The following is an 18,758-nucleotide window of genomic DNA, read 5'->3' as shown; positions in this document are numbered from 1 at the left end:
AATTGGGAGCCACGTGCACATCGCGCTATAAGCGGATCCGCGTTGTAGCGGATCACGTTATAACGGGGTTGAGCTGTATATAGGTAACATTAAGTGAACAGGGCTATACATTATATATAAAGATGTTGCATGAACAGCAATGTTATTGGTGTAGAGGAACAGTTACAGAGTGAGACCTCTTTGGTCTTGAAAGAACTTGGAGGCATTGGAGAGTCTCCGGTAGACTGTTCCAGTTGGGCGGTGCACGGTAAGAGGAGCGGCCGGAAAGAGGGGGATTAGATGGGATCTTGATCTTTTTCATAGCCCATTCTGCTTCTTTTTTTTTCACAGTTGCCTTCCACAGCCCTCCAGTGAAAATCAAAAAGGAGCAGCACAGTTCTTGTTCCGACCCGTCCCTCTCCTGCAGCCAGAAGCGGCAGTTTCAGTACCACAATGGGGAACAGTGCCTTTATGCCAGGTGAGCGTCGGGTACCGTCCTACCCCCCCCGACTGTGCCGATTTTTAACCGGTACTGTTCCTGCTGGAACTTCAGCTAATTTAAAGCATTTGATGACTTCTCGTGTGTGTGTGTGTGTGTCTTTCCCCCCCGTTATCTCTTAGCATACGATACAGGCAAGGGATTCTGGGTAATGACATGCAAATGAGCACTGTGTCTCACTTTTTGCCCCTTACCATGGACCCTATATGGGGCAGGCGAAAGCTTTACAAGGGGGGGTCCATGTTAAAATGAACAAGAAGCAAAAGGTGTGTGTGCTCATTTCCATGTCATTACCCAGAATCCCTGGCTGCAGTGGAAGCCTTGTATGCCAAGAGATAACGGGGTAGGGCAGGGTGGCAGACCTGGCTGAGACATGTGACTGTGCTCACACCGTGGGGGATTCTTATTGGCTGTAGAAGAATACACAAATACATCCATAAATACACATTTTGTAGGTAGTAGATTCGCCTATAGTAAATTGTCCCTGTGGGGGTCCCCTGCCTAGAAGCTCCTCTCTCTCTCTCACATCGACAAACTGTAGCAAATACACTGCACCCATCTTTGTGCCAAATGTTCTAGAGTGTGGACAGTCCATCAGGATAGTTGCATTGGCCGTACGTCGATATTATTGCCCTTCCATAGAGACCGGTGAGCTGGCCAAGCTTCTGCTGACTTTTGTGGCAGACAAAGGGTTAGAGCATCAGTTACTTCGTTTTAACCTATTAAACATGTCCTATTTGTTCAATTTTGGTCCAACAATGGACCTTTTGCAATGTCTTGTAGGTCCACCCTCGCCGTGACGGGTTTATCTGGTGGTGGTACGAATTGTCTCATGTGTTTCCCCCCATCTTTTTAGTGCCTATGACCAAACGAGACAGGTTGGCATCAAGTCCCCGAATCAAGGTGCGCAGATGTCGCCAATCCAACACTTCTCCAGACAGGACAGGGGCTTTGTCAACCCGCAGAGCTCGTCCCAGTCTGTGTCAACCGGAGGATATCTCGTGGAACACGGGTAAGGCGATTTCGAACAAGCCAACTCAAGGACTCGTTGACCGAATATGCAACAGCTGCTGTATAGCTCCCCATTCAGTCTGTTGTAAACACCGCAGATAAAATCCTCATGCCCAAATTGCCCTTATGCTGGTTCCCTGTAAAAGAGTAGCGTGATCTAGAACCGTAAATTGTATGAAATTTTGCATTTTAATGTATCAATGTTTTGGTCTAGCGTGAAGCTCGGACATAAGACCACACCGTCGATGCATCGGCACTCCGGACTTGTACCCGTCTTGTATACTTGCCGTTAGTCCGATCTGTAGCCGATCAGATGCCACTGCTTTCAGTTTCCGATGTTCTGTATCAATTGGCACATTTTCCTTATTTACATGTTTGGATCTGCTCCCCAGTCCTGAGGAAAGCTCGTATGGATGGGACTAAAATATCTTCTAGCACAGGGAAACTGTAGCGCATGTTGACTTATGGACAGATTTCCCCAAGTGGGATTATGCTACAAGACACCTTCCAACAGGGAAGACCCCTTACTGCTATCTCAACCTTAAGGGTCATAAGTGGTCTTCCAGCATCTCATGGAGTAGAACAGTGTAGTACATTTGGGCCATAATATTTTAACCCTTTCTCCATGTACCCTCTGCTATACCCCAACCTGCCTCTTCTCCATTGCTCCTGTCTCTACACCACTGAGCCAACTTATGACATTCTCCCATGCTGCACTTTACCTTTTTGGAGGGGGGTGCTCCTTATCAACCTCTGATTCGTACCCACTTTCCCTGTGTTCAAAACGAAACTATCACTTCCTAGAGAAACTCTTTCAGTAGTCCACCCACTCTCGTATGTGTTCTATGTATACTGCACTGTGTCTCCTTTCATTCCAACGTATGAGTTGACCAGTGGACTTCCATCTTCTGGACTCCTTTGTTCTTAATATTGTCCCCTGACCATTGCCCATGAGCTAATCTTCCTGGCATGGGCCGAAAGGAACACTCCTTACAGTAAGGCATCCAGTATCAAGTCTTTCTGCCGTTGATTGGAAGTTCTCATCTGGTAATTTCGAGGGCATCATTATATTGGTATAAGACTAGTGAGATCCTACATAACCAGACGCTAGTTAGAGCAGTGTTCTCGTTTTGATCAGTGGAAGTGGTGGGAACGTACCTGGAGGCACGTACAGATGTTTTTTGCCTTAAAGCATATGGTTCGTGGTTACCCCTAAACTTGGTCTCCTCATCCTCTCAGCTCCCGGTACCAGCAACCCGTAGAGATGTGCCACTCCTTCCCATCGTCTCAGAACATGAACAGAGAGTCTCCTGCCACTTACCAGCGTCAGATGTCTGACCCATGTCTCCAGTACCCCCAGCAAGGCTTCAAACAGGAGTATCATGACCCGATGTACGAGCAAGCAAACCGCGCGGGTACCAGCAGGGCTCACAGATACCCATCCAATGTGGTCATCAAGCAGGAGCAGACCGACTATGCATATGACTCAGGTAGGACAACTGGGACCTCTAACCTGTTTACAGTACGTCCACCAGTGCATATGACGATGGCAAAACTCGAGTGGCCGGTGGATTGTATGAGGCCGAGATTAGCGGAGTAGAGTGTAAGGCCTAGGAGTTTCAAGGCGTAGTGCCCTGTAGGACCAATGTGAACAAATGGCGATTTTTATATTTATTGATTAAATATTGGCGATTTCGTACCGGTAAATGTCTCCTTGCTTTTGGAGGATCTTGTTGAGTCTTTTGTTGAATGTTCGCACGGTTTGTCAAAAGTCGAGATCGTTTTAGGAAGGGCTAACCCAGAGTGCTGTCTCCAGCTCTGGAGACCAGATCCCCCCCCCCCCCCAGTAGGAGTTGGCTTCCTTAAACTAATCCAACCACGATAAAAGCAAAGAATGTGTCGTTTTCAGAGAAACAGAAGGCAAAATGCATTTTTTATGGGCCTTTGAATGAAGGGGGAGAGGGATGGGATGTTAGTCAATAGTGTTTGTTTCTTTATTAGCCACCCTGTACTCCGAACTGAAGATGAGGGGGGGGGGGGTTGCTTGTGCAAACTCTTGTTGAACACTGTGACATCACCTCTCGCATTTGTTGGCTCCGTAACAAAACACGTGGTTGGTTGACAACCACGCCCCCCATTCAGAGGAAGAAACCCCCACTGTCCGACCAGAGGGGGAGGGGGGGGAGGCGTGCATGACAACCGGCCAGTTGTTGCACAGCGCTGGACGCGTGCCTGCTTATCAGCTGTTTGTGTAGTCGCCCTAGTCCAGCTCAGCGTGTTTGCTTTAAGTTGTAGCTGTTCCCACAATAGCTCCATTCATCGATAAGCGATCGTTTCCAGCGACCTTCTGACTCCGGTGGAACAATGGCATTCCGCACCCGACTGTGCCGTGGAAAGCTAGGGTGGTGCGTTCGCCAGGGTTGGTTCGTGCTCTGGCATCGGGCGGGCCTCTGCACCCAAGAACTGCTGCGTTCTCGGCTTAGAAAGCAGGGGGTCTCTGGAGCTGAACCCCAATCATTTCGGCTTCGGGACCCTCTGCTTCCGGAGATACAGACTAGACTAGCCGCTCGACTAGACTTTGGAAGCTGCCCGCAGTGAGGGACAGGGATCTCTTCCCAACCCTCCCCCCCCCCCCCCATGTTTGGGGGATTATTAAGCGTGTGTTCCCCCCACGCGCTCAGGACACTATATACTGCCTGGGATCGGGCACACAGTTTGGGGGATTATTAAGCGTGTGTTCCCCCCACGCGCTCAGGACACTATATACTGCCTGGGATCGGTCACACAGTTTGGGGGATTATTAATCGTGTGTACCCCCCACGTGCTCAGGACACTATATACTGCCTGGGATCGGTCACACAGTTTGGGGGATTATTAAGTGTGTGTTCCCCCCACGCGCTCAGGACACTATATACTGCCTGGGATCGGGCACACAGTTTGGGGGATTATTAAGCGTGTGTTCCCCCCACGTGCTCAGGACACTATATACTGCCTGGGATCGGTCACACAGTTTGGGGGATTATTAAGCGTGTGTTCCCTCCACGCGCTCAGGACACTGTATACTGCCTGGGATCGGTCACACAGTTTGGGGGATTATTAAGCGTGTGTTCCCCCCCACGCGCTCAGGACACTATATACAGCCTGGGATTGGGCACACAGTTTGGGGGATTATTAAGCGTGTGTTCCCCCCACGCGCTCAGGACACTATATACAGCCTGGGATTGGGCACACAGTTTGGGGGATTATTAAGCGTGTGTTCCCCCCACGTGCTCAGGACACTATTTACTGCCTGGGATCGGGCACACAGTTTGGGGGATTATTAAGCGTGTGTTCCCCCCACGCGCTCAGGACACTATATACTGCCTGGGATCGGTCACACAGTTTGGGGGATTATTAAGCGTGTGTTCCCCCCACGCGCTCAGGACACTATATACAGCCTGGGATTGGGCACACAGTTTGGGGGATTATTAAGCGTGTGTTTCCCCCACGCGGTCAGGACACTATATACTGCCAGGGATCGGTCACACAGTTTGGGGGATTATTAAGCGTGTGTTCCCCCCCCACGCGTTCAGGACACTATATACTGCCTGGGATCACTCACACAGTTTGGGGGATTATTAAGCGTGTGTTCCCCCCCCACACGCTCAGGACACTATATACTGCCTGGGATCGGTCACACAGTTTGGGGGATTATTAAGTGTGTGTTTCCCCCACGCGCTCAGGACACTATATACTGCCTGGGATCAGCACACAGTTTGGGGGATTATTAAGCGTGTGTTCCCCCCACGTTCTTAGGATACTATATACTGCCTGGGATCGGTCACACAGTTTGGGGGATTATTAAGCGTGTGTCCCCTTCACGAGCTCAGGACACTATATACTGCCTGGGATCGGTCACACAGTTTGGGGGATTATTAAGCGTGTGTTCCCCCCACGCGCTCAGGACACTATATACTGCCTGGGATCAGTCACACAGTTTGGGGGATTAGTAAGCGTGTGTTTCCCACACGCGCTCAGGACACTATATACTGCCTGGGATCGGTCACACAGTTTGGGGGATTATTAAGCGTGTGTTCCCCCCCACGCGCTCAGGACACTATATACTGCCTGGGATCGGTCACACAGTTTGGGGGGTTATTAAGCGTGTTACCCCCACGTGCTCAGGACACTATATACTGCCTGGGATCGGGCACACAGTTTGGGGGATTATTAAGCGTGTGTTCCCCCCACGCGCTGAGGACACTATATACTGCCTGGGATCGGGCACACAGTTTGGGGGATTATTAAGCGTGTGTCCCCCCCCACAAGCTCAGGACACTATATACTGCCTGGGATCAGGCACACAGTTTGGGGGATTATTAAGCGTGTGTTCCCCCCACGCGCTCAGGACACTATATACTGCCTGGGATCGGTCACACAGTTTGGGGGATTATTAAGCGTGTGTTCCCCCCACGCGCTGAGGACACTATATACTGCCTGGGATCGGGCACACAGTTTGGGGGATTATTAAGCGTGTGTCCCCCCCCACAAGCTCAGGACACTATATACTGCCTGGGATCAGGCACACAGTTTGGGGGATTATTAAGCGTGTGTTCCCCCCACGCGCTCAGGACACTATATACTGCCTGGGATCGGGCACACAGTTTGGTTAGCGATAGTCTGAGGAGTCGGAACAAGATTGACTCATTAGGGGCTCAAATATTGTCTAGCAGGGGGAGCACAGTGTGATTAAAGCTGGGAACCGCTGATCTAGATAGATGAATCGCATGTCTGCGGCTTCGAAATCAGGTGTTTGATTCGAACCTCCAGGAACATATTTTGAAATCGGATCAAAATAAGCGTCTCCAGCCCAAGAAACGGTTCCTCTCCGTATTTATTTCTTTTATTTACAAATGGTCAAATTTTATTATTCCACTTTTTTTTTTTTTTACATTTTTGGGATGGTTTTCGTGTTTTTTTTTTTTTTAAATTATTATTATTATTATTATTATTATGAAATGAATAACACAAAAAACAAAAAACCATGGAAAACGTGGGACCACAATGGCGAGTGAAAATGCATTCGCACGTATATACATTTGCGCGCAGCGGGAGAGATTTCCTGTGCCGCCGGCAGAGGCGTGACGTCGCGGAGCTGCTTCGCCCTCCTTGGGCGAAACCGCTCGCGTGACCCGGCGTCGCGCGGGAAAAGTACAAACTTGCGCCAAGCACCGGACTCCCCGTCGCGCTCGTGCCCGCGCGCTCTACATCGACACGTTGGCGTCCTAGTGCTTGCGTTCGCCGCTCGCGCCGTCTCCTGCACTGCGGACGCAGCCTTTTAAACCCAGCCGCGCCTACGTTCTCGCCGTTAAGAGGAGAAGCTAAACGGGCCCTTTTTAGAAGCTTTTACGTGGTAATGTCCCCGTGGGAATTGGATTGAGGAAGAAGGGTTGTTATGGTCATTTCTAAGTGTCTTGCCCACTTAGTCAATGACAGACTTGTGTATACTTGTGTATACGTGTGTGTAAGAGACGTGTGCAGAGGTACATATGATGGAGGCCGATTCGAGTGAAATTATATCTTGGCTTTATTGAGGCTGTTCCTTTATCCGGGCAAAACTTACAAAAAATAACAAACCCCCTGTCCCTGTGTAAGGGGTAACTTACTTCCCCAGACCCTATCTGCAGGACTGGAGGGATAGTCCCATTACCAGCCTATCACCCCAAAATCTCAGGAGGAACCTTAAAGCAGGTGGCCCTCCATGTCAGTCTCTGGCAGGTTTCTGCGTCCGGGAAATGTAGGTCTCTGGATCTCGGCCTTTGTGCTCAAGACAGTTGTCTGTGTGCAGGCTTCTCTGCTCTCCTTCTGTCAGCACAAATGTGAGCTAAAAAAAATAATCTCTCTCCTGTTTCTCACGTCAGGCTTTTTTTTTTTACAGAGCGCTCATTAGTCCAGGTGGAGGCCGGTTAATTGAGTGGCTGCAATTAACGCTCTCTCTCTGCTGGATGCTCCGAGGCTGCTTTATTTAGCCAGGGATATGTCCCTCTTATAGCGTGTATACGTATATATATATCTGTTCCTTTTCTGGCTTCCCTTAAGACTTAAAAAAACCTGATTTTAAACCGGCGAGGGAAATGTTTTAAAGCAGGAAAACATGTGAAATTTTGTATGGTTTTTTTATTATTATTATTATTTATTTTTAAACCGTTCTATAGTATTGGGACTGGTTTTATTTTTTATTTTTCCGTTTATTTTTATACTTCTTTTGATGGCATCATTGATGAGGTTTTAAAAGCATCTTTTGATGATTTCTGTAGAAGGCTTTAACCCACCTCCCCCAGCAGTGCCAGATCTTTGCCACACTTCTCTCCTTGTGATTAATTTGTTGCCAACGTTTCCCAGCAGTTTGAGCTGCAACCTGCAACAATAGATAATGTTCCCTTTTTGTAACGCGGCAGCTGCAATGTATCCTAATGCTACTCTGGCTACAGGATTGATAGAAAACTGAAAGGCGGCCATTATGTTGGGCATGTAGAAGAGCTGCATTAATTGGGGGTCAGTCCCTCCTAGGACCAAAGTGAATGAAGGTTTGTGGGGTCATATACAGGTTAATCCTTGGGGTTCCCCATGACCTAGCTGCCACGTCAAGAGGTCAAGTCGTCCACGGGCCTCCAGCCAATTTTGTAGGGTGAGGTGGCGTTCTCTGGAGCCAGCAGGGGAAGGGGGAAGGGGGAGGGAAGGTCTGACTTCCGAGGAGAGGCTAGCTAATTTAGATGTGTTTACATTCGAGAAGAGGAGCCTTAAGAGGGGATATGATCACTGTATACAAGGAAACGTCAAAGGAACTGTCCATCCCAAGGGCGCTACAAAGGACACGGGGTCATCCCTGAAGGTCGGAGGAAAGGAGATTTCACCATCAACGAAGGAGAGGGGTTCTTTGCAGTAAGGGTCAGTTACAGTGTGGGGATTCATTGCCCATGGAGAGACTGTGATGGCAGATACAGCGGATATGTTTAAGAAAAGGTTGGACATCTTGTTAGAAAGGAAAGGTACACAGGGATATACCAAATAAGTAAACACGGGAAGGACGCTGCTCCAGGGAGTAATCTGATTACTGGGGGGCAGGCAGGAATTAATTTTTCTCCTTATGAGATATCATTGGATGATATGACACTGAGGTTGTGCGTTTGCCTTCCTCTGAGATCAATTTACTGTAAGTATAGATGTAGGATAAAGTATCTGGCGTCTACATTTAGCATAGGGTGAACTCGATGGACTTGCTCTTTAAAAAAAAATTTAACGCTCGTCTACTATGTAATAGAATTTCTCTGCTGCGCACACTGTCGCCGATATCCCGATCACGTGACCGCGCGAAGCACGAGCTGCGTAACTGCTCTGGTGGCGTTGCTTTCAAAGGGTTCTAAAAAAAAAATGGAGTACGTAACCCTTCGAGTGCCCTAGCACGTAGCGACTACGCCATACTCTGACCCCTGCCCCCATCCCCCCCTGCGCTCACAGGGTCACAAGCAATATCCTACATGTGTTTTTTTTTAATACATCAGTTCTGTACTGTGAGAAAACACTTGTAGCATTTAAAAAATGAAGAAAATAAATGTTTTAAAGACATTTTTAATGTTTCTAATGTAGGAAGCATTTTCAAAGTCACACCCCCTTCCCCTTCTGACAGGCTCTGGCTCCTGAGCCCCGCCCCCTCTCTCTAGCAGTGCACCAATTGTATCTAGTAACTGCCCAGTCACTTATATTCCAGGACTACATTGCCCACAATGCTGTGCAAGAACTGACTTAAATAACCCTGTAGCAAGCGATCGATTTACAGGAGAACGGATCGATCTGCAGCTTGGCTAATCGCTTGTCAGTGTGCAGATTGTATTGATGCACATATTGAATAGGGGAAAATATATATATATATATTTTATTTTTTAAACGGCAGCTTTAATCAAACTGAATATTGGCATAATTGGCAGTGGTGGACGTTGGCTTAAAATTAGCTCTGCTGTGAGTGGGGGAGGAAAATCCGAATACAGCTCAACCCTGTTATAGCGCGATCCGTTACAACGCGGATCCGCTTATATCGCGATGTGCACGTGGCTCCCAATTTATCGTGTGTATGAATACTGTACAACAGGGGGGCGCAAACTTTTTTCCCTGCGCCCCCCTGACGGCTGTCCCCTCGCTCCCGCGCCCCCCCCAACCCCAACTTACCCGCGCTCCGGCGTAATGACGTGACGTTGCCATAGCAACGTGACGTCACATGACCTCGCAGCGTCATTTTGACGCCGCGTTGCCATGGCGCCGCAGGGAGGAAGCCACCGGAGCCACGGTAAGTTAGGTTTACAGAGGCCCTGCAGCTCCCCCGGCACTTAATTTAAGTGCCTTCGGGAAGCGCGCGGGGCCTCTGTAAACCCCGCGCCCCCCGTCGGCAGTGTCGCGCCCCCCCTGTGGGTCGCGACCCACAGTTTGCGCACCGCTGCTGTACAACACGGTTATCGGTGTCTTAAATACTTTATTGTACAACGCACACAATGGTACATTATTTCTAACGCCATCCGCTTATAACGCGGTGTGATTCTCTGGACCCCAAGCGCAGCGTTACAAGGGGGTTGGGCTGTATATTTATTATCGTTGGGTGGGTTGGGAGAAGCGATTTGGAACTAGAGATGGAAACAATATTTCTACTTTGAAGCTTCTTTACGGATCAATTTTTCTTTGACCATTAAGTGCAGCCATTATAGTGAACGCGATACCAAAATTAAAAGTAGCAGTACTGTGGGGGGGGGGGAATATTCACGATTGAAGCAGGGGGTCTCCGGAGCTGATCCGTGTTTGTTTTTTAGCTGCGGGTGAACCCCCTTCCCGAGACCACAGACCTCCGTAGGGGGTTTGCCGGTAGCAGCCCCGGCTGGGCGGAGTGTGTGTGTGGGGCTATCAAAATGGCGGATTCAAAGCTCCCAAATCGCATGGGCCAGTAGGACGCCGTGACGTCATCCCTCGCGGCTTCCTATTGGCCGGCGTGACCTGGGCATTTAAATCTGCAGGGCTGCTGTATCTCGGGGAGAGGGGAGGGGGGGGGGCGGGATCCATCTGCTACTTTTCGAGTAGGGCGCACTTTAACCCCTGCTGGTACGCAGTGAGCAAGTTTAAGGGGGGCTTAAAATGTAAGGAAGGCGATTACACCGACATCGTACTTTTATATAGTGCTGAACGCGTACGCCGCGCTGTACCTAGAATTTACCCCGCAGAGCTTGCAATCTAATTGTTTTAGTGCCTGCAGCACAGGATGATTTGGCAGCTTGTCAAAGGTCACAAGGTGGTTTGAAACAAGTTCACCCACTTCAAAGGCAGTGGCATTACCACGGTGTGGTATGTGGTAATGTCACTGTCTTGCAAGAGGGTAGATTGGTTTTAGACCTGCTCTGTGCAGCGGTCACTTTAAGGGGTCAGTCCCTCCTACGGTCAAAGTGTACTAATGGCAGTGACATGGTTAAGGGGTCAGTCCCTCCTAGGGGCAAAGTGTACTAATGGCAGTGACATGGTTAAGGGGTCAGTCCCTCCTAGAGCAAAGTGTACTAATGGCAGTGACATGGTTAAGGGGTCAGTCCCTCCTAGGGGCAAAGTGTACTAATGGCAGTGACATGGTTAAGGGGTCAGTCCCTCAGTGGGGCAAAGTGTACTAATGGCAGTGACATGGTTAAGGGGTCAGTCCCTCCTGGGGGCAAAGTGTACTAATGGCAGTGACATGGTTAAGGGGTCAGTCCCTCCTAGGGGCAAAGTGTACTAATGGCAGTGACATGGTTAAGGGGTCAGTCCCTCCTAGGGGCAAAGTGTACTAATGGCAGTGACATGGTTAAGGGGTCAGTCCCTCCTAGGGGCAAAGTGTACTAATGGCAGTGACATGGTTAAGGGGTCAGTCCCTCCTAGGGGCAAAGTGTACTAATGGCAGTGACATGGTTAAGGGGTCAGTCTCTCCTAGGGGCAAAGTGTACTAATGGTAGTGACATGGTTAAGGGGTCAGTCCCTCCTAGGGGCAAAGTGTACTAATGGCAGTGACATGGTTAAGGGGTCAGTCTCTCCTAGGGGCAAAGTGTACTAATGGCAGTGACATGGTTAAGGGATCAGTCTCTCCTAGGGACAAAGTGTACTAATGGCAGTGACATGGTTAAGGGGTCAGTCTCTCCTACGGTCAAAGTGTACTAATGGCAGTGACATGGTTAAGGGGTCAGTCCCTCTTAGGGACAAAGTGTACTAATGGCAGTGACATGGTTAAGGGGTCAGTCTCTCCTAGGGGCACAGTGTATAATGGCAGTGACATGGTTAATGGGTCAGTCTCACCTAGGGGCAAAGTGTACTAATGGCAGTGACATGGTTAAGGGGTCAGTCTCACCTAGGGACAAAGTGTACTAATGGCAGTGACATGGTTAAGGGGTCAGTCTCACCTAGGGGCAAAGTGTACTAATGGCAGTGACATGGTTAAGGGGTCAGTCTCACCTAGGGGCAAAGTGTACTAATGGCAGTGACATGGTTAAGGGGCCCGTCCCTCCTAGGGGCAAAGTGTACTAATGGCAGTGACATGGTTAAGGGGTCAGTCCCTCCTAGGGGCAAAGTGTACTAATGGCAGTGACATGGTTAAAGGGTCAGTCTCTCCTACGGTCAAAGTGTACTAATGGCAGTGACATGGTTAAGGGGTCAGTCCCTCTTAGGGACAAAGTGTACTAATGGCAGTGACATGGTTAAGGGGTCAGTCTCTCCTAGGGGCAAAGTGTACTAATGGCAGTGACATGGTTAAGGGGTCAGTCCCTCCTAGGGGCAAAGTGTACTAATGGCAGTGACATGGTTAAGGGGTCAGTCCCTCCTAGGGGCAAAGTGTACTAATGGCAGTGACATGGTTAAGGGGTCAGTCCCTCCTAGGGGCAAAGTGTACTAATGGCAGTGACATGGTTAAGGGGTCAGTCTCACATAGGGGCAAAGTGTACTAATGGCAGTGACATGGTTAAGGGGTCAGTCCCTCCTAGGAGCAAAGTGTACTAATGGCAGTGACAGGGTTAAGGGGTCAGTCTCTCCTAGGGGCACAGTGTATAATGGCAGTGACATGGTTAATGGGTCAGTCTCACCTAGGGGCAAAGTGTACTAATGGCAGTGACATGGTTAAGGGGTCAGTCTCACCATGGGGCAAAGTGTACTAATGGCAGTGACATGGTTAAGGGGTCAGTCTCACCTAGGGGCAAAGTGTACTAATGGCAGTGACATTGTTAAGGGGTCAGTCCCTCCTAGGGGCAAAGTGTACTAATGGCAGTGACATGGTTAAGGGGTCAGTCTCACCTAGGGGCAAAGTGTACTAATGGCAGTGACATGGTTAAGGGGTCAGTCCCTCCTAGTGGCAAAGTGTACTAATGGCAGTGACATGGTTAAGGGGTCAGTCTCTCCTAGGGGCAAAGTGTACTAATGGCAGTGACATGGTTAAGGGGTCAGTCCCTCCTAGTGGCAAAGTGTACTAATGGCAGTGACATGGTTAAGGGGTCAGTCTCTCCTAGGGGCAAAGTGTACTAATGGCAGTGACATGGTTAAGGGGTCAGCCCCTCCTGAGACTTGGCAGGCGTTTTTAATTCCTCGGTCTGCTCCCTTTTATCCAATTTCACTCTGTTGAACAAGAGTTTGCACAGACAAAGCCCCCTCCTCTCTTCCCCCCACCCCCCCCCCCGGCTCTCTGATGAGAACAGGGTGAACTAAAGAAGGAATGCAACCTGTAACAAATTTCAGAAAACCAAAAATGACAGCAGCCGGATCTTTGCTATTAGCGCGGTTAGGTTTAGGGGGAGGAAAAAAACACACACCAATAGCCGGTCACCTACACAATGTAGGAAAAACGGCGAAACGGATCTCTCTCCGGCCTTTTCCTCTCCGTGACCTTGGGGCCAGAGAGGCAGCGTTCTCTGCATCCTACCAAGCGATTGAGTTACAACCTTGAACTGCATATCCCCCCTCTGCCCCCCCCCCCCCCCCGCCTTCCAAGCTGCCTGGCAGTCTCTCTCGCGTGTGCGTGTGCGTGTGCGTGTGCGCGCTCACACACCGCCCCCCCCCCCCCCCTTTTTTTTTTTTTTTCTTTGAATGGAGTCAAAAGGAATTTCATTCACAAAATGGAGGGCGGGCGGAAGCGCTGCAGCTCCCTGTAGGGCCGGGGCTGTGGTGCCGGCTTACACGGGCGTCTGACATCATGCCCCAGAAATGGGCTGGCTGGCGGTAACATGATATGTTCCCTGGGATTCTGCCGCAGGCTGCTGGGGCACTGACTGAAACGCACACACGCTGTAAACACACACACACACATACTGTACACGCACACAGTTGCATAGTGTGTGAACACATACGCACACACAAACACACTGTGTGTGTGTGTGTGTGTGTGTGTATATATCTCTACACACACTCAAGCTTTTGTGTTTTTAACATCTGCATCATTTAAACAGTAGTTTAAAAGCAGTTCCCAGTAGCTGTGTGTGTGCGGTAACTTATGGATTGCAAGTTCCTTGGTTCAGCCTCCGCCTGTTTCTGTTTTTCTTAAGATGTATGTACTCAGTACTCTTGTCCTCCCTCCCACAGGGTACGACCGTTGTATATGTTGGCACCATACAAATAGTGTAATCATTAAAAATGTGTGTCTAACACACACACACACACACACACACACACACACACATATAGATCTATCCCACCCCACCACACATGCATACATACATATCTAGCTATATCCACACACCATACACACACCACACATACACACACATACTCACATACTCACACATGCATACACATACATACACACACACACCGTGCATACACACCACACCACAAATGCATACATACATATCTAGCTATATCCACACACCATACACACACACCACACATACACACATGCATACACATACACACACACACACACACACCGTGCATACACACCACACCACAAATGCATACATAAACATGACACATGCATTCACACCACGCATGCGTACATACACACACCACACATGCATACACACATACAGTCATACACACATACATACATACACACCACACATGCAGGCATACATGCATACACCCACACCACACATACATGCATACACCCACACCACACATACATGCATACACCCACACCACACATACATGCATACACCCACACCACACATTCATGCATACACCCACACCACACATACATGCATACACCCACACCACACATTCATGCATACACCCACACCACACATACATGCATACACCCACACCACACATACATGCATACACCCACACCACACATTCATGCATACACCCACACCACACATTCATGCATACACCCACACCACACATTCATGCATACACCCACACACACACACACACACACACACACACACATACAGACACACGTATTAGAAAATGACGTGTCTCCCACTCACAAGATGTAGCGCGTTGCTCTGTCCCGTTTTTCCAGGCTCTGTGTGTTTATCGCCCAGCGTCATTGTTGAAGGGAGATGTATTCATCAATAGCACTAAACCTATTAATGGCTCCACTTCCTCCTCTCACCAAACAGATGTTCCTGGCTGCCAATCAATGTACAGAAATGTTGAAGGTTACCCAAACGTTGACGGTAAGTCTCCGACATTCACGAAAAGCTTTTTGATCTAATTCTGATTATTTACCTTCTTGAATGGCGTTGTCATCCGAAACGAATAATGTATGTAGGCCTCGTTAACACCCCTCCCCCCCCCCCCCCACACCCTCCCTTGCCCCAACGTTGTGTGCGTGCATGGTCTCCGGAGCTGAACCGCTCCTCAATGCCGCTCAAGATGCACAAGTGTAAAGGCAGCGCCGGTACCATCCCTTCCAGGGGAAACAAAATGGCGGTTTAACCCCTCTAATCGGCCCCATCCTCGTGTTTTTGCGTCATCTGTCGCAGCTTACTGTTGTCCCACGTGACCGGGGGGGGGGGAATTTAAAACGTGCGCCCGTACCGGCGCTACCTTTAACCGGTATGTTTCTCGGGAACCAGGGCGGGCGCCAAATCTGAAAACTTAATATGGTTCCGGTGGGGTGGAGGGGGGGGGGGGGAGACTCCCTGCTTCCGGTCGTCGGTAAGGTGTGGGCGATTAAATTTTTTTTTTTAATATACTTGTTTAAATACCCTCAGAATTCAGAGATTGGCGGTAGATTGGCTCTGTAAGGGCTCATTTGCATGTCATTACCCAGAATCCCTGGCTGCAGTGGTAGTATTGTGCCTGAGACGTGAATGGGCTCACAAGTGGTGTTTTTATGTGCTGGGTTTTTGTCACCGTTTTACTCGCTGTAACTTACTTTTTGTGTGTAGTTTTTTTTTAATATATATTTTTGGACGTTGAATTTTTGTTTTTTTCTTCTGGCAGGCTACGGCTACGAGAAACCGTTGCGTGCCTTCCCCGACGACGCCTGCGTCGTACCAGAAAAGTTTGAAGGTCAGCGAGAACTGATTAAAACCATCTTTGTAACGGCCAACTATAAATGTGTGTTTAGTTCTACGGGGGGGGGGGGGTGGAAAAAAGCTTCCAACCCCAATTTCACAGCCACTTCACGCAATGTCAACAGGCGTGACCGATGCAGCCAAGCGCGTTCCAGAAGGGCCAGCGTCCTTGCTCTGCATATTATATTGCTCTGCAACATGATGACCCCCACCCACCCCAATCCCCCCCCCCCCCAAAATGGGTTACGTTTTGGAACGTCCTGAATATGGTGTTTTTGTTCCGTTCACAGCAGGAGACATCAAGCAGGAAGTCGGGACGTACAGAGATGGACCACCTTACCAGCGACGGGGGTCCCTGCAGCTGTGGCAGTTCCTGGTAGCTTTGCTCGACGACCCTACCAACGCCCACTTCATTGCGTGGACGGGCAGGGGCATGGAGTTCAAACTGATTGAGCCGGAAGAGGTAAGAATGACTTGGTTGACGTGTTGCATCCCGGATACTCCGTCACCGGTCAGATCCCAAATACAGCTCAAACCCCCTTTATAACGCTGAGCTTGGGGGTTCAAAGAATCACATTGCGCGGATGGCGTTAGAAATAATGTACCCTCAATAGCCGTGTTGTAAAGTATTCATAATTACGAAAAATTGGGAGCCACGCGTTCACCGCGTTATAAGCGGATCCGCGTTGTAACGGATTCGCGCTATAACGGGGTTGAGCTGTATTGGCATTTGGCATATAAACGTCTAAAACGTTGACTTGGAAACAGAGTTTGACAGCCCCATCGGAACCACTTGGCCCAACTTGCCTGACCCCGTTCCTGTTCTGCGGTTAAACCGTAAACCCTAGTTAATATTTGGCTTTCTTTCGTGTTTTGAGTAGCCTTATCTCTATCCCAAGCATTTTGTGAATTAATTTACGGTATTGGGCTCTGTTGCAAATATTGTCGAAAAAGTTTCGGAGGGGGGGGGGGGGGGATATGCCATTTTGGCGACCATGTTGGCTCATCTCTGGTCCGGATTTAATTGCTAGCTGTTGGGTTTACGCCAGCCTATGTTCCTGTTCTATATTTATTTCCTTTTCCAGCCCCCTCCCATTACCAATCCCTAGCTGGGCTGTAGCAAGAGTCTCCGTCCCCCCTCGGTACGCCGTAGCCCGGGATGCAGACTGGCCCATAAGGGTTTGTGTCATGGACCAGTTGGAACCCACGTGGACGGTCTTGACATTGGCGTCTTCTCTCTTTTCAGGTTGCCCGACTCTGGGGCATGCAGAAAAACCGGCCGGCCATGAACTACGACAAGTTGAGCCGGTCTCTCCGCTACTACTACGAGAAGGGCATCATGCAGAAGGTAACGTTGTCTCGTTTGGCAAATGCCGATTTGCCGTTGACCCAATTGGGGTTGGGTGGGGGGTGAAGAGGGACTTTTGCCCACGGCCGGCTTTAGGGCAGAACGATTGGCGTGGTCGATCAGCGCACCAAGCAATTGAGGGATCACTGAAGGACCGCGCCCATCTAAAAAAAAAAGTATCTCACCGGGCGCCGACATGTTTAAAGGCGGCCTTGCTTGTGCCTTGAGATGTCACGGGCACACCATGGTGTGTGTATATGTAGATCGTTGGGACACTCTTCATCCAACAGTGGATCGACGAGTGTGGAAGATGTGTATGCGCATATAATAGGAATGCATGTATGTTGGCGCGTCATGTTTGACTCGTTACTCGTGTAGACCAGGACCGGGGACAAAAATAATTGTAGGAGATGGCCACTTGCGAACGATGTAGATGTTACCTAGTTCTTCATCTACATATTAGTACAGGGGTTCTCCACTCCAGTCCACCATCCTTAAAAAATGACCTGCTAAGGGGATCTTGAGGACTGGAGTTGAGAACCACTGGATTAGCAGATGAACCTCTTTTTGGAATGGTCTGGAAAGCTTCCACCACCACCCATCGATCAGTGGCCCGAACAACGTTCACCGTGACTCTGCGTTCTTTTCCTAGGTTGCCGGAGAGCGCTACGTCTACAAGTTCGTGTGTGAACCCGAAGCCCTCTTCTCTCTCGCCTTCCCCGACAATCAGCGCCCGGCCTTGAAGTCGGAGTTCGACCGCCAGATCAGCGAAGAAGACACCGTCCCGTTGTCCCACCTGGACGAAGCCGGCGTCTACCTCCCGGACGCCGGGACGGTTCCGTCCCAAAGCTACAAAGGCGGCTACAATTACTAGCACCTTTTTTTTCCGACCGTGTAATCGTGTATATATTGGGTACATTTTTTTGTTAGCAATCATATGAATGTAGATGCTTTTCTTGGCGAGAGCCCGGTGTTTAAAACAAAGTGGACTTTTTAGCGTGTAGTTGGCGGTTGGAAAAGATCGAGGGCTTGTTTTTACCGACCCCCCCCCCCGAGGTTGTAATATGATCTTTTTCACGGTGCGCCGCTCGGCTGAAATGTATTTGGATACCAGATTATAGATTCTCCTATAATGGCAAAAGCTTAAAGAACGACGATTTCAGGGACATGCATGTGTGATATTCAACAGCACCCAGGAACAACGGCCAACCCTTTCCTTCCAGAATTTTTTTTTATTTTTTATTTTTTAAACCTTTACAACGGCGTACGTTTTTATTTTATTTTTTTAGGAAAGGATTGTATGGATTTCAACTGATGCAGCATATCATCCCAGTGCAATAATCTTTGAAGCTACCAATGCAATTGTTTCATTGCCTTTTTAAAATTAAAACTCCTTTTTGAAGGAACCTTTTTTTTTTTTTTTGCCTTTTTTTCTTTTTGC

General features: G+C 49.2%; 1 protein-coding gene across 3 annotated transcripts; it reads left to right on the top strand.

The window, feature by feature from the left end:
- The first annotated feature begins 336 nt into the window (after window positions 1–336).
- ETV4 (ETS variant transcription factor 4) lies at window positions 337–18,727 on the top strand. Of its 3 annotated transcripts, none has more exons than XM_075580321.1 (8): window positions 337–457; window positions 1,335–1,490; window positions 2,729–2,979; window positions 15,067–15,123; window positions 15,896–15,964; window positions 16,263–16,432; window positions 17,216–17,317; window positions 17,970–18,727. In XM_075580321.1, the coding sequence occupies exons 2-8, from the start codon at window positions 1,390–1,392 to the stop codon at window positions 18,189–18,191; spliced, it is 972 nt and encodes a 323-aa protein (XP_075436436.1). In that variant the 5' UTR covers window positions 337–457; window positions 1,335–1,389; the 3' UTR covers window positions 18,192–18,727. The 3 variants fall into 3 exon arrangements, with proteins under 3 accessions (XP_075436436.1, XP_075436435.1, XP_075436437.1); XM_075580320.1 differs by having other exon boundaries at window positions 16,260–16,432; XM_075580322.1 differs by lacking the exons at window positions 337–457; window positions 1,335–1,490; window positions 2,729–2,979 and adding an exon at window positions 13,618–13,723 and having other exon boundaries at window positions 16,260–16,432.
- Window positions 18,728–18,758: the final 31 nt, after the last annotated feature.

This window comes from Ascaphus truei, chromosome 23, assembly GCF_040206685.1.
Source record: "Ascaphus truei isolate aAscTru1 chromosome 23, aAscTru1.hap1, whole genome shotgun sequence".
In the NCBI taxonomy this organism is placed as follows: Eukaryota; Metazoa; Chordata; class Amphibia; order Anura; family Ascaphidae; genus Ascaphus; species Ascaphus truei.
The sequence above is the reverse complement of the archived record's forward strand: the minus strand, read 5'-3'. Positions and strand labels throughout refer to the sequence as shown.

Bases quoted from the DNA above. Each gene is read 5' to 3' on its own strand.
- ETV4 (XM_075580320.1), top strand. From the start codon at position 1,390: ATGTCGCCAATCCAACACTTCTCCAGACAGGACAGGGGCTTTGTCAAC. The intron at 15,124-15,895 runs GTAAGTCTCCGA...TTCTTCTGGCAG, and splicing joins AGGTTACCCAAACGTTGACG to GCTACGGCTACGAGAAACCG. The intron at 15,965-16,259 runs GTCAGCGAGAAC...TTCCGTTCACAG, and splicing joins CGTACCAGAAAAGTTTGAAG to CAGGAGACATCAAGCAGGAA.